Genomic DNA, 15,045 nt, shown 5'->3' with positions numbered 1-15,045 from the left:
AATTTATCATGCTCTTTTGTTTACATACCATCCGGTTTGTATGGCAATTTTATTGTATTGTTTTAGGGACTTGTACAACTAATAAGATGGGTCGCATTTATTAGAATTGGCTTTTATTTAATCCTTGCACAACACTAACCAATTAAACCTGAAAATATGGAATAGACATTTTTTTATATCATAAAATTTTGTATTAGCCTATTCATAGCAGCCATTATTTTAATCATTGCATGAATCCAACAACATGGAACAGATTAGCGTGTAAATGTTGAGTTAGCACAGTTGAAAGACATGTCTGTGTAGTTTAGTGTAGAGTCCCTTCTCTTTGAGGGTGTTTAATGCCCCGGCTTATATTGTCAGTGTTCATAAATGTCTCACGGTCATTCAGAGTTGAGTGAAGCAAGGGTTTTTAGCTGACTCTGCCAATGGTCATGCCACTGCTGCAGCTGTCTTTCCTGAGCATCACACTCTCGCTGGGCTTTGAACAGCTCCTCCTGAACCCTCTGCCCATAGTGCTGGGGGAAGATTAACAGTTGCACAAGCAGAACACTTTTTAAAATATATGCATGTTCGTATTCTTTGGTTCATCCAAAAATAAAAATGGTCATCATTTACTGACCCTCAAGTTGTTCCAAACCTGTACGAGTTCTTTTCTTTCTACAGTTGATGGTAGCCATTAACTCCCATGGTGTGGAAAAAAAATACCATGGATGTCAGTGGCCACTGTTAACTCTTTGGTCACCAACATTCTTCAAAACAACTTTTTTTTGTATGTTCAACAGACACTCATACAGGTTTGGAACAAATTGAGGGTGAGTAAATGTTGACAATTTTCATTTTAGGATGAACTATATTCCTTTAAAATTCAAACTGCAAGTTTTAGGTGCAAGGCCACACCTTGCAAATCACTAATGCATGATGTGACAAGGCTCTGAATGGATGAACTAGCATCTTTCACAGTTTTTTTTTTTTATCTGTAGGCACTTTACAGCTCCAATAGAGTTAGGTACTGTTGTAAAGGTTAATACATAAAGCTCATTTACAGCTGCTGTATGTTGATCCTATTGTACTGAGGACAAAAGAGAACAAAAGACTATATCATGCTCTTATCAGGCATGTTTAGACAAGAACAAATGATACAGGTGCATCTCAATAAATTAAAATGTTGTGGAAAAGTTCATTTCAGTAATTCAACTCAAATTGTGAAACTCATGTATTAAATAAATTCCGTGAACACAGACTGAAGAAGTTTTAGTCTTTGGTTCTTTTAATTGTGATGATTTTGGCTCACATTTTTACAAAAACCCGCCAATTCAAACAATTAGAATATGGTGACATGCCAATCAGCTAATCAACTCAAAACACCTGCAAAGGTTTTCTGAGCCTTCAAAATGTTCTCTCAGTTTGGTTCACTAGGCTAGACAATCATGGGGAACACTGCTGATCTGACAGTTGTCCACAAGACAATCATTGACACCCTTCACAAGGAGGGTAAGCCAAAAACATTCTTTGCCAAATAATCTGGCTGTTCCCAGAGTGCTGTATCTAAGCATGTTAACAAAAAGTTGAGTGGAAGGAAAAAGTGTAGAAGAAAAAGATGCACAGCCAACAGAGAGAACCACAGCCTTATGAGGATTGTCAAGCGTAATCGATTAAAGCATTTGAGTGTACTCCACAAGGAATGGACTGAGGATGGGGTCAAGGCTTCAGAGGGATCTTACCTGGGCTAAGAAGAAGAAGAACTGGACTGTTGCCCAGTGGTTCAAAGTCCTCTTTTCAGATGAGAGCAAGCTTTGTATTTAATTTGGAAACCAAGGTCCTGGAGTCTGGAGGAAGAGTAGAGAAGCTCATAGACCAAGTTGCTTGAAGTCCAGTGTTAAGTTTCCACAGTCTGTGATTGATTTGGGGTGCATTTGTGTTTTTTGAAATCAAAGTCTCTGCACCCGTTTACCAAGACATTTTGGAGCACTTCATGCTTCCTTCTGCTAACCAGCTTTTTGAAGATGCTGATTTAATTTTCCAGCAGGATTTGGCACCTGCCCACACTGCCAAAAGTTGGTTAAATGACCATGGTGTTGGTGTGCTTTAATGACCAGCAAACTCACCAGACCTGAACCCCATAGAATATCTATGAGGTATTGTCAAGAGGAAGATGAGAAACGAGACCAAAAAATGCAATTGAGCTGAAGGCCACTGTCAAAGAAACCTGGGCTTCCATACCACCTCAGCAGTGCCACAAACTGATCACCTCCATGCCACGCTGAATTGAGGTAGTAATTCAAGCAAAAGGAGCCCCTTCCAAGTATTGAATACATGTACAGTAAATAAACATATTTTCTAAAAGGTCAACAATTCAATAAAAAAATGAATCAACAGAACCAAGAACCAAAGACTTAAACTACTTCAGTTTGTGTGCATTGAATTTATTTAATAGAGAAGTTTCCCAATTTGAGTTGAATTACTGAAATAAACTTTTCCACGACATTCTAATTTATTGAGATGCACCTGTATATCCAACTCATCTGAAATGAACTTACCTCATGCACTGTGTCTCGCTCCTCAATGGCCTTAAGATGCCCTAGTGTGGTTTTAGCAGTTGTGACGGTGGCCGTTTCCTGAGATTGTTTATGAAATGAGCTGCCATCAGTGAATCCAAAATAACAAATGCCTGACCATGTTCTACAAAACAACACATGCAATTCAGCATTTAACATTCACAATTAATGCCCCATTTAAAATTTAGAAAAAAAAAAGGTGTCTGAAAGATTTATTTTGATTACAGTATTTCCACACCTGCTTCCTTTCTGCATCAGAGTACTGCTCTTGTCTTCCAGCGGGTCAGTTTGTGCTTGGCGGATCAGTGTAGTAATATTTGCTTTCTTTTGTTCCGCATCTGCTTTTCCAAAAGACGTTCATGTTTGAGTCAGTAAATTAATGATTATTATAAGTTTATTATAAGTTTTTATTATGATTGTTGGAAAACATTGTCTTTGTAAGTAACGTTGTTGGACTATTGTGTTACACGTAATGAAAATATGGTTTTTAAAGCCCCCCCCCCCCCCCCCCCACACACACACACATTTATGAATCTGTCAACAAAAGCTAAGTCTCATTGCAGTTTCCCGTCAAAATTAAAGCTTTATGATTACTATTATATTAAGTCCATAGTGCATAGGGAAAAACGGGTTCCTTTTTTGTTTTGTTTTTGGTCCTTAGCTGATAACATGCCTGAAAGACCTATTCATACAAAAAACCATGCAATAGAATTGTGCATATTTGTTCAACATATACTACTACTTTCAGCAAACACTTCATCAAAAAATCTGATAACCTATTGCCTATAATTATCTTCATAAATCTTATAATGTGACAACACCAAAACTGATCGTAACCATATCAAACCTTTGCTGTGGCAACATCTACATTTCCATCTATTAATTCATAAACTTACATCCCACTTGAACCTCATGAATGGTTATGAGGTTATCGAATTGGAAGAGTAAGGTCTCTGCCAACCTGGCGAGAGCAGTGACAAATTCTTCGGCATTTTTGTGTGCACAGGCCTGTTCAGAAACAAGAAGACCAAGTTTAACTTTTGTGATTTTTAAAACAGAAATGTCTTGAGTTAAAGCAGCAAGTTTGTAACCTGAACTTCTTGTCTGGTATTCTGGATGGCTTGTCTGTGTTTGGTCTGTCTCTCCTCCTCGGCCAGCACTAGTTGCTTCAGTTCTGTTTCACAGGCCGGATGGCTCAGACGCACACTCAACTGACCACTGTGCTCCCTCTATGACAACAGGCCACAAAACAGGACAAACCTGGTGACCTATTCTTTATGAATAGCTACAGGTTCTACATTGCAAATATCTGAAGTAGATAATAGTACTGTTTTACTGTGACAGTTTAAATCCTTCTTCCTCAGAGTGACTACATGGGAGGAACTCGATAGGACAGGATGACAGAATAAATTCCTCTGCCCTTACCATTGTTCTGCATTTGTTCACATACCCGCTTTTGTTCACTCTGCTGCTGAGCTAGCTGAAACTGGTGTTGAATTTCTGTCATGTTTTGCGTCAGCTCCTCAAGGTATTGATCTCTTAGTTTAGAAAAAAGCTTCTCTGGTACACTGCACAGAAACTCTTCAGTGGCCTTCAACTGCAGCTGAAATTCTACAGAGAGTGAAAAGTATTACATATTGTAATAAAAATTAGAAATGCACATTGCTTGGTCTTCTAATCAGATCTCTGTTATTGTTATCTTACATGATTGCAAGGCATCCTATGTTACTGACATTTCAAAATATTGTATTTTACCTGTCTGTCATTATCTTTTCTAAACCTGATGAACATAAAAGAAGATATTTTGAAAAACAGTTGCTGGTCCCCATTGACATTCATAATATGACAAAAATACTACGGTTGTCAATGGGGTCCAGAAACATTTTTCAGAATATCTTCTGTGTTCAGCAGATGAAAGAAATTCATACAGGTTTGGATCAACTTGAGGGTGTGTAAATGATGGCAGAAACAGTGACCTTTGACATCAGAATTGACAAGCCTGACTTAATCATCAAACAACAACAAGTGGCATCATCGTAATAAAGCATTGTAACTGGTCAACTTATTTTAGCCTATTTTTGGAAGTAACTTTTTGGACAATATCTCAATGGTTAACCTTGCAGACAGCTGTTGTGGTAATCATGTGATTGGCTCTGGTAGATAAGAAGTCTTTTGTGTATCTCCTCTGCACACTGATCAAATGTCTCCTGCAGTTGCTCAGGCCGAGTGACGGAGCGGCGCTCTTTCTTCTTATAGAACTCCTGATGGTGACACATAGCTCAGTCCAAAATCAACTGCTTTAACACCTTGTTTGCATAAAACAGATTGACTTTCTTAATATTGTTTCATAGTACCTCTGCCACCAAGAGGAGAATATCATTTGCTTTCCACAGAATACTGGTGATGGAGGCTTTAAAGGGAACACTGAGAAATGCAAAAATATTCAGAGAATCTGAAATTAACATGAGAAAAAAAGAAAAAAAAAGATATAAAATAACAGCCATCAAATGCACTGACCCGTCCTGCTGCTCTTCAGGTTTTGAGCCAAAAATAAGGAACTTCTTATCGAAGCGGTTGGGTTTGGAGAATCTCCTTAAACTAACAGAAATGTTTAAAAGAAGTTATAAAACATTTTCTATCATACATGTCCATTTTATATGATCACTCAGTGGAAAGTATGCTATCTATTACAGATTGTTTTCTATGTGCTCATATATATATATTTTTTATTATTACCATAATACTATATGTGACCCTGGACCACAAAATCAGTCATAGGTGTCAGTTTTTTTTTTTGTTTTTTTTTTTATTGAGATTAATCATACATAATCTGAAACCTAAATAAATATGATTTCCATTGATGTATGGTTTGGTAGGATAGGAAAATATTTGGCCTAGATACAACTTTTTGAAAAGCTGGAATCTGAGGTTGCAAAAATTTGAAATTAAGAAAATCACCTTTAAAGTTGTCCAAATTAAGTTCTTAATGCATATTACTATTTAAAAATTACATTTTGATAAATTTAATGTAGGAAATTAACAAAATATCTTCATGGAACATGAACTTTACTTAATGTCCTAATGATTTTTGGCAGAAAAAATAAAATAATAATAATAATAATTTTAACCCATACAATGTGTTTTTTTTTGGCTATTGCTACAAATATACCCCAGCATCTTAAGACTGCATGGTTTTGTGATCCAGAGTCACATATTACTACATTAAAACCAGAAGAGAGAAATAGCCACTTCTCTAATGGTATTTCCTAAATTTCTTTCTCTTTTGTCATATTTGAAAAGTCACACCTTTGGGTGGTCATTGACTCCACTGACTTTCTGCGCAGAGTCTCTATTCCAGACTGACTGGGGCTTTTTCCTGACCTCCAATCTGATCCAAGAGGGGAGTTTAACCTCACTGAAGGCGAAGAATTTACAATATTTAAAAGAAACCACAAAAACTAGTCACAGATGTGTGTAAAAAAAAAAAAAAGCTAACTAATAACACCACAACAACCGTATTTGTGTAAACGATGAGGACACATAAACATTCCAACCTGCTGAAGAGCGTCTTTCTATTGGGTCAAAGTTTGCCTCCTTGAGGTCTTGTGCTTTGCCTACCCTGTTAGCAGGAAAAATATAATATGTATGTCATGAGAAGTAGTTCATTTCCTTTTTTTTCATTTTATTTAGTAGTCACGTGTTCCTGTTTAAGGGCATTACAAATAATCACCCACAACAGAACCAATGACACAAATAAACTGAATGAAAAATTGAATCACTTCAGTGGAATTGAGTCACTTATGTCAACAATGTTGGTGAACATTTTCAATTTAAGGACACTGACTTGAGCAGTCCTTTGATAACCCCCACCGCCGCATCATCCAGGAAGGAAACTCCGATGCGGCTAGGATGGAGCAGGCCGTCTCCATCTGGACTGGCTGTTTTTTCCTGCATATGGGACCTAGGGCGAGCTGCAACTGCAAAAGCCCCCTGAAGTGGAGTCTGTGGTCGGGGAACAGCCATAGAGGCATCCTATAAAATATATCAAACTATTATCATCCATCATCTATAGGGATTACATTTCAATATGCCTATAGCATTAGAATGTGTAATGCCATACCAAGAAGCAGTCAAGGTACTGACACCTCTTCTTTAGCTCCTCCATCAAAGAAATTGTCAAACTGGTAATCTCCACTTTGGTTACAATCTACAATACAAATTGTTTTCTGTAGACCAGTATTATAAGGTCATAAATGTGAATCTAATAATGTATTAGGGCATTTACCTTCTTATCGGACCTGGGCTGGTCATAGTCAGCGGTCATTTCCTTTAAATTGTTCAGCATGCTGTCAATCACCTTTTTCTGCATGTTACTCTTAAAAGCCTGAGCAAACAAATACAATTTCAACAGATTATTAACAGCAGACAGAGGGAAGGAAATGAAATAAGACTAAATGATACCTCGCTTCTGATCTGGACCCGTGTATTTGTAAAAATTTGTTGCATTTTTTCAAGAAGCTTCAGATCGATAGCAAGAAAACTGAATTTTTCCTCGAACTTCCTGAGTGTGTCCTTGGCCTGAGGAAGAAATGGATTATCACCGTAACTTCCTGTCCAATTAATAATTCTTTCATGATAATTCTTTAATCTCTACCTGCTCCAGACACTTTGTTTCTCTTTCTTCCATGTCCTGAATTACAGCCCACTCTGCAGAATCAATGCGCTTGTCCATTTTTTCCAGATGTGAATGAAACACTTCAATTTCTTGGGGTGTAAAATTCCCACCCTCAGAAAACAATCTTGTGAAAATACATCAGTGATTAATAATATATTCAAGGTTTATATATAAATTCAATGTGAAACACAACACTTATAATTTCTTATACAGAGAATGTCAATGACATACTTGAAAGATCTCATTATCTGGACATTTGAGTCCCTAAGGGCCTCCAATCTAAACTCTGTCTTCTGTCGAATGTCTCTTTGTAAAGTCTGGATGACACTGATGTGCTTGTTCAGACTGGTTTGAAGCGAGGTACGAAGTTTATTTATCCTGTGAATAAAAATGGCCAGAATAAGTGTGAGATTGTGATTGTGTATAAACGATACACATACAGTTTTGTTCAAAATAATAGCAGTACAATGTGACTAACCAGAATAATCAAGGTTTTTAGTATATTTTTTATTGCTACGTGGCAAACAAGTTACCAGTAGGTTCAGTAGATTGTCAGAAAACAAACAAGACCCAGCATTCATGATATGCACGCTCTTAAGGCTGTGCAATTGGGCAATTAGTTGAAAGGGGTGTGTTCAAAAAAATAGCAGTGTCTACCTTTGACTGTACAAACTCAAAACTATTTTGTACAAACTTTTTTTTTTTCTGGGATTTAGCAATCCTGTGAATCACTAAACTAATATTTAGTTGTACGACCACAGTTTTTTAAAACTGCTTGACATCTGTGTGGCATGGAGTCAACCAACTTGTGGCACCTCTCAGCTGTTATTCCACTCCATGATTCTTTAACAACATTCCACAATTCATTCACATTTCTTGGTTTTGCTTCAGAAACAGCATTTTTGATATCACCCCACAAGTTCTCAATTGGATTAAGGTCTGGAGATTGGGCTGGCCACTCCATAACATTAATTTTGTTGGTTTGGAACCAAGACTTTGCCCGTTTACTAGTGTGTTTTGGGTCATTGTCTTGTTGAAACAACCATTTCAAGGGCATTTCCTCTTAAGCATAGGGCAACATGACCTCTTCAAGTATTTTAACATATGCAAACTGATCCATGATCCCTGGTATGCGATAAATAGGCCCAACACCATAGTAGGAGAAACATGCCCATATCATGATGCTTGCACCTCCATGCTTCACGGTCTTCACTGTGTACTGTGGCTTGAATTCAGAGTTTGGGGGTCGTCTCACAAACTGCCTGTGGCCCTTGGACCCAAAAAGAACAATTTTACTCTCATCAGTCCACAAAAATGTTCCTCCATTTCTCTTTAGGCCAGTTGATGTGTTCTTTGGCAAATTGTAAACTCTTCTGCACATGCCTTTTTTTTAACAGAGGGACTTTGCGGGGGATTCTTGAAAATAGATTAGCTTCACACAGACGTCTTCTAACTGTCACAGTACTTACAGGTAACTCCAGACTGTCTTTGATCATCCTGGAGGTGATCATTGGCTGAGCCTTTGCCATTCTGGTTATTCTTCTATCCATTTTGATGGTTGTCTTCCGTTTTCTTCCACGTCTCTCTGGTTTTGCTCTCCATTGTAAGGCATTGGAGATCATTTTAGCTGAACAGCCTATCATTTTTTGCACCTCTTTATAGGTTTTCCCCTCTCTAATCAACTTTTTAATCAAAGTACGCTGTTCTTCTGAACAATGTCTTGAACGACCCATTTTCCTCAGCTTTCAAATGCATGTTCAACAAGTGTTGGCTTCATCCTTAAATAGGGGCCACCTGATTCACACCTGTTTCTTCACAAAATTGATGACCTCAGTGATTGAATGCCACACTGCTATTTTTTTGAACACACCCCTTTCAACTAATTCAACTAATTGCCCAATTGCACAGCCTTAAGAGCGTGCATATCATGAATGCTGGGTCTCATTTGTTTTCTGAGAATCTACTGAACCTACTGGTAACTTGTTTGCCACGTAGCAATAAAAAAATATACGAAAAACCTTGATTATTCTGGTTAGTCACATTGTACTGCTATTATTTTGAACAATACTGTAATTACCACTATACACTGTTTGTTTTCATTCATTTACTTTTCGGAACTGGTGGCGATGGTGAAATCTTTCTCTCTATTGTAGATTTGCATTAGAAAGTCTTTCGTCAGTTTATTTTGCTGGATCTGTAACTCCTGTACTTCTGTCCGGCAGTCTTCTAGGACGTCCAGTATACCCTTGCAGTGTCGATCCATGCGTCCTCGATGTAGCACTAGTTCAGCTGGCCCAGTAATAAACAGTTATGAAAGGTCAGATTGCAACATTTTACTTCTCTCTTGTTAAACAGAAGTACACTTAACTGTACTGAATGTCCACTTGTACATGTAGTGTGCTTCAAATATTATACGCATATTTACTTTAAATGTACTTAGAAAATTAATTAAATAAAAGGCCACTTAAGGAGAGTAAAGTTTATTCGTTCACTTTGTCATAATGCAATTTTAACGGTTTTACTTTAGAGTGTTTTAAATCATATTTTAATCTTTTGTCATGATTTAGAGAAGTGCACTTATTTGTATGTTTACAAAAATAGTACTGCACACTTCATTGTAATTTTAACTATAGTGTGTTATTCAATATTCAATTTAAAGAAAATATATTTTGAATGTACTAAATTGCAACTTCATTACAAAGTATATTACTACCAAGTATATTCAACAGCACACTTTGTATTTTAAAGGGGGGGGGGGGGGGGTTAAAACTCTACTTAGAAAATCCTATTTAAGTATGACAAAATATTTACTGTCTGAAAACATTACATTCAGTTATATTATTATTAAATATGTCATTCCTGTTATTTTTTTAAATATGTATGCTAAAGCATGTTGGTTTTTCAGATGAGCTGTTACACTACTCCAAATAAGTAAAAGCCTAAATGACTTTGGATGTGATGAGGGGACAGACCTGCTCTGACATTGTGAATGTCCCTCTCTGTTCTTGCAGCACGAGGTTGGTGGAGCTGTAGGCGAAGATCCAGCTCATCTTTTAGTTTCCTTTTTTTGGCTTCCACAACAGTGATAGTGTTGGTTAGAGTAATATGAAACCTCTCTTCCAGATGGCTGAAAAATGTTTGTCTTACTCTATGATGGGGCAACAAAAAAGTTTTTTCAATATTACTTTCATTCTTTGTTAAAGTAAACTGAAAGAATGGCAAGAAGTAGTAAATTATATAAAAGAGAACATGGATTTTTTTTGATTGCACAATTTTCCTTTCAGATTCAAACACTCCAGCTTCTGGCTTTTGTTTTGTTGATTGTAAGTAGTCTATATTGTTTTTGAACAGAGAACACAAGATAGACATCACTATGATCAAACAAAGCATTATTCCATTTTATCATTTCTACTGTACACTTACTCTTTTAGCAACTCAACAATGAGAGCCTTTGGGTAGAAAACCAGCTCGGTTTCCTTAAGGTCTGTCTCTTGTTCCTCATCGTGGGTAGTGTGAAACCCATAGCAGTTGTACACATTTCCTTTTACAGTAGTGAGAGTCTCTTTGGTTTGAGAGACTGAAAATTCTAAAGCCTTATAATCTTGGTCATCCTACAAAAATAGAGGAAATGAAAATATTTAAGTAGATAAAAAATCAAAAGGGTAAGTTTATATGTCATTACCATTGCACTGGATGAGCTGAATGCTGAGCTTCCTCGATGGTTGAAATGTGGCTTTTGTGAGCCTCTGTGTTTCACCTCATATTCTGCCTCCAATCTTTCGTTTTTAATATTTGTCATGCTTCGACCTGAGTAAACACCAAAATAAACATGATAAATGGGTGGCAAAAGAATAATCCAGTTGCTCAATGTTAGTTTTGAACTCACCAAGTTTAAGAGAGGGATAAAGTTGGCAAAAACCCTTCGAGTCCTGTAATGAAAAATAAAGTTATTTTTTTTAACAATGTTTTAACAAACAGAGATAAAATGATTGTTCTGGTTAATTATGTACCTGGCCATAAACCTCTTTGACATTAAAAAATTGGCTGACAGAATGACTGTATACTTGTAATTCCTGCAAGACTAATGACGGGTAGGACTCCACAGTTTCAGCTTCCTCTTTATAAATGTCCATATACCTTAAGAACAATACAGGAAAATGATTTTTAAAAAGTCCAAGCTTTCGTTATTTTGTTGATTTTAATTTCTTTTTATAGTGAAGTTTAGCTTAATGAACAAACAACAAAAAAACTCAAAGAAATCTCAATGTGTGTTACCCATTCTTAACCTCTTCCAAATAGTTTAGGGTCTTCTTTAAAGAGGCTTTCAGAGCTTCTTCTGAGCTTTCCTGCCTCAGTTTGTCCAACATCATATCCAGCTGGGCCTCTTTCCTCTGTAGTGTGAGACATTTGACAGATTATATCCATGTTCAAACATGTCAAGGTGTGAAATGTTACAAAATAATGCAAAAAAGATGATTATTACAAGCATTACTTATGAGAAATGCCTAAAACTTAAGTTAACAAAATCTTGCCTGGTTCTCTAGTTCATGGACTTGACTGAGGGACTCCAGTGCACTTTGTAGCTGCTGTTCTCTGTTCAGCATGCCTGCACAATGGTTTTCCCACAGCTGAGCTGCCCCACACATAAACTTGTATAGGCACTTACTGTCATAAGCTGCGGTTTTGGCTAAACACTCAAAAGCTTTCTGTAAAAATGTTAAAGTACACAATATAACATGATAGTCCAGAAGTGGAGAGATTTCATTTAAAGCAATGAGGAAACCAAACTTACGTCAAGTTTTTCTAAATAGACCTCAGTTTGTGATTGCCGCTGGCCAATGAGAGGTAGTATCTCCATGTTAACAATATTCTGTATTTCGTCTGAGGTGAATCCGTATGTGGACACCTCTGTCTGTGTGTAAAGAGTGGAGAATATTGTTGCAATTCTGTAGTGCTTTGACAATAAAGACAAGCACAAGTTATATCTCACCTTAAAGAGATCAACCTCTGCCAAACACACTTGCCAGTTGTTCTCAAAGTTTTTATGAAGTTTTTCCATTGTGGCAATGTGAATACAATCTGAAGAAATGAAACATAGTGAGGAATTTTTTTAAGTGATGTAGAGCACATATTACCATTTTATAATGCTGGATTACTGTAATAAGTACCACATTTTCTGACCTATTTGCTCATTGATGACAGACAGTGCTGAATACCATTCTGCAACTGATGACTTTGAGATTTTTGGAGGCTTCATGTCTCTTGATATGGGGCAGAAAATGTAAGTAAATGTTACAAGTTAACTAACATTCACTGAGGAAATGGGGTGCAAGACTAGCGTTTCATTTCTCACCTAATCGTCTCCAGCATTTGGATGCGTTTATCTCTCTGTGTTTTCTGATCTGACTTCAGAGTGCTCAGAGTATCTTGAATGTTTTTAGGGTTCTGAATGTGAGGGCTGTTCATAACGTCTCTGCAGGAAGAACATAAATATGGGAATATGTTGTATTTTAAATAATATCATTCCCCTGTACGTTATTCTGGTGGCCCTGGTAGGATTACTAGCCATCGTAACCAGCATCTTGCCATTGCCTATTATTTTCATCAGACAGGGTATGCACTCTGTTGGTAAACAATATGGCACTATTTTTCTGTCAAGGAAATTTAAAAAAAAATGTTTTTACATCACACCTACCTGAACTGGGTAACTGTGTTATTAAGTTTTATTTGTTTCCAATCTTGGAGCTTTTCCTCCCATCTCAGCCTTTGGAAAATGTCCATCTGCAAATGTTTCTCCATCAAATTCAAGCACAGTTTGGCCAAAGCACGGTGATTTGCTAGCAGAGCTTGGTTTATCATCTGTGGAAAACATAGATTCTTGACAAAAGCAAATCAACTTCTGAAAACATACAAATATGTATTTGTCATGTGGAATATACAGTACTACCATGGCTTCGCTGTCAATCAGTCTGTGGACATCACATGGCATCAAATAACTGATTTTCTCCAGTTCTGTGGTAGACTTTCTCAATAATGCTGAAATCTAGGAAAGAGGGACAAATAGGCAGTTTACTATTCTACTGACTCTGGGAACATATGCTTTACATAATATATAGACCACCTACCATAGCTTTTCTCTCGGATTCATACTTGGCATAGATCTCATCTAGCTCTTTAATCCACTTTCTTTTCAAGGAAGATTCATGGCTGACTTTGTTCCAGATGTCATGCATGTCCTTTATAAGACAAAGGATGAATAACAGTGGAGTGACCCTAAAACTCCTTTACTCACAAATACTGAATTTGACAAATTGGAAGTATTGTATATGACATTTGGTCCTCACCTGATAGCTATGTGCTGTCAAATCAGAGATGTTTTCAATCTTTTGCATAAGGTTTTCAATATTGTCATTATGCTCTGACAATCTGAGAAGGATATCCTTTCCTGTCTGTCTGAATAATGGTTCAAAACCCTAGATGCAGAAATATCACAATATAAGGCATCTTTGAGGGATATAATTGGCATGCCATAGTAATTAAGCTGTAAACGGACAATAGATTAACTGGACTCTACATGAGAATAAACACATTTTGGCACTACATATACAGGTTTGAGTACCACACTGATGCTGGAGAGTTCGGTCTGCAACTGACAAACAGCTTTGTTGTGATCCCTTCGCCTTTTCTCCGCAAGACGATCAATGATGTCCGAGTTTTTTCTCTCTGGAACTACAGACAAAACAGAATCACAATAGATTGATTTTTTTTTTTCATTGTCTATTTTATATTAAACAAAATATTTATTATTATTGAAAAACAGCAAATGTTTTCTAATTATTAAGATGTTAAGATGTGTTAGTCTGTTTTTGGACTAGAAAATCAGATATTAGAATGATTCATCTTAGAACCATTTATGTGATGCTGAAGACTGGAATATTGGCTGTTTTGCCATTTCAAACATTCAGCTTTGTCATCACAGAAATAAATGACACTTTATATTATTTTCAAATAGAAATAGGTTATTTTAAATGTCAATAGTATTTAACAATATTACATTTTTTAAAACAAATAAATGGTTTTGAGAAGAAAAGACTCTATGTTGCAAACAGTTATCACTAAGTTCTCACCAACAGTGTCTGGAAGACCCCAAACCTCCTCACTATCATCCTGGTCCTCAATTCTTTTTCCACAAGAGTACAGTGTGTTCCTATCAAACAGAGCACTTTTAATTAGTAATTATGTCTTTAAATTCAGCAGGAGCAGCATCTAAACAGGTGTTACCGTGTGGTGATGTTGAACGTCCCATTGAGCTGCTGTGACGCGGAGTCTGTCGCGTCTCCACTCAGCAGACAGTCGCCCTCATCTCCGACGCGCTTCCTCCGCGAGTCACAGAGAGCCAGAGACAACTGAACCTGAATATCAACATACGCCCACAGCTGCCTTCAGGCCAGGATTTTGCATTCAAAATGATCCGCAATATTACAAACATCAACAATATGTAAAAACGCACATTTATCGTTCAGATGCTATGAGTACTATTAACTTACTTGAGCTTCAAACATCTGCCGGTAAACTTTACCACTGGGAAGCACACGCGTGTCTGCCATTGTAGCTAAAGAATAATATGCCTATTTTCAGTCAAAATAAAACTATAGCGAAATAAGTGCGAAGTTTTAGTACGGCTGGTCCATTATAAGAGTTTTTAACACAATTATCTGCGTATTATTCAAATACAAATTACGGTGTTGTTAAATCATGTAAGCGTTCACTCAGGCCTTCACTTTGTATTTCTTTGTTGCTATGGCAGACACACAG

At 36.9% G+C, this 15,045-nt stretch overlaps 1 protein-coding gene across 1 annotated transcript; it reads right to left on the bottom strand.

Annotated features, from left to right (window-relative positions):
- Positions 1-367: 367 nt before the first annotated feature.
- Positions 368-15,040, bottom strand: ccdc180 (coiled-coil domain containing 180). Its single transcript, XM_052556887.1, has 37 exons — positions 14,778-15,040; positions 14,512-14,642; positions 14,358-14,437; positions 13,850-13,959; positions 13,575-13,703; positions 13,356-13,466; positions 13,178-13,273; positions 12,926-13,089; positions 12,584-12,703; positions 12,412-12,491; positions 12,221-12,309; positions 12,023-12,142; positions 11,763-11,936; positions 11,506-11,621; positions 11,241-11,367; positions 11,117-11,159; positions 10,913-11,037; positions 10,654-10,841; positions 10,203-10,378; positions 9,339-9,519; positions 7,462-7,608; positions 7,210-7,354; positions 7,017-7,133; positions 6,841-6,939; positions 6,676-6,762; positions 6,400-6,587; positions 6,110-6,174; positions 5,862-5,970; positions 5,073-5,153; positions 4,910-4,979; positions 4,672-4,816; positions 4,006-4,166; positions 3,647-3,784; positions 3,452-3,563; positions 2,794-2,893; positions 2,538-2,679; positions 368-515 (listed from the first exon to the last, which is right to left on the bottom strand). The coding sequence occupies exons 1-37, from the start codon at positions 14,835-14,837 to the stop codon at positions 381-383; spliced, it is 4,461 nt and encodes a 1,486-aa protein (XP_052412847.1). The 5' UTR covers positions 14,838-15,040; the 3' UTR covers positions 368-380.
- Positions 15,041-15,045: the final 5 nt, after the last annotated feature.

The sequence above is a fragment of the Carassius gibelio genome, chromosome B5, assembly GCF_023724105.1.
Source record: "Carassius gibelio isolate Cgi1373 ecotype wild population from Czech Republic chromosome B5, carGib1.2-hapl.c, whole genome shotgun sequence".
Classification (NCBI taxonomy): domain Eukaryota; kingdom Metazoa; phylum Chordata; class Actinopteri; order Cypriniformes; family Cyprinidae; genus Carassius; species Carassius gibelio.
Note: the sequence above shows the minus strand (reverse complement) of the source record. Positions and strands in the feature narration are given on the sequence as shown.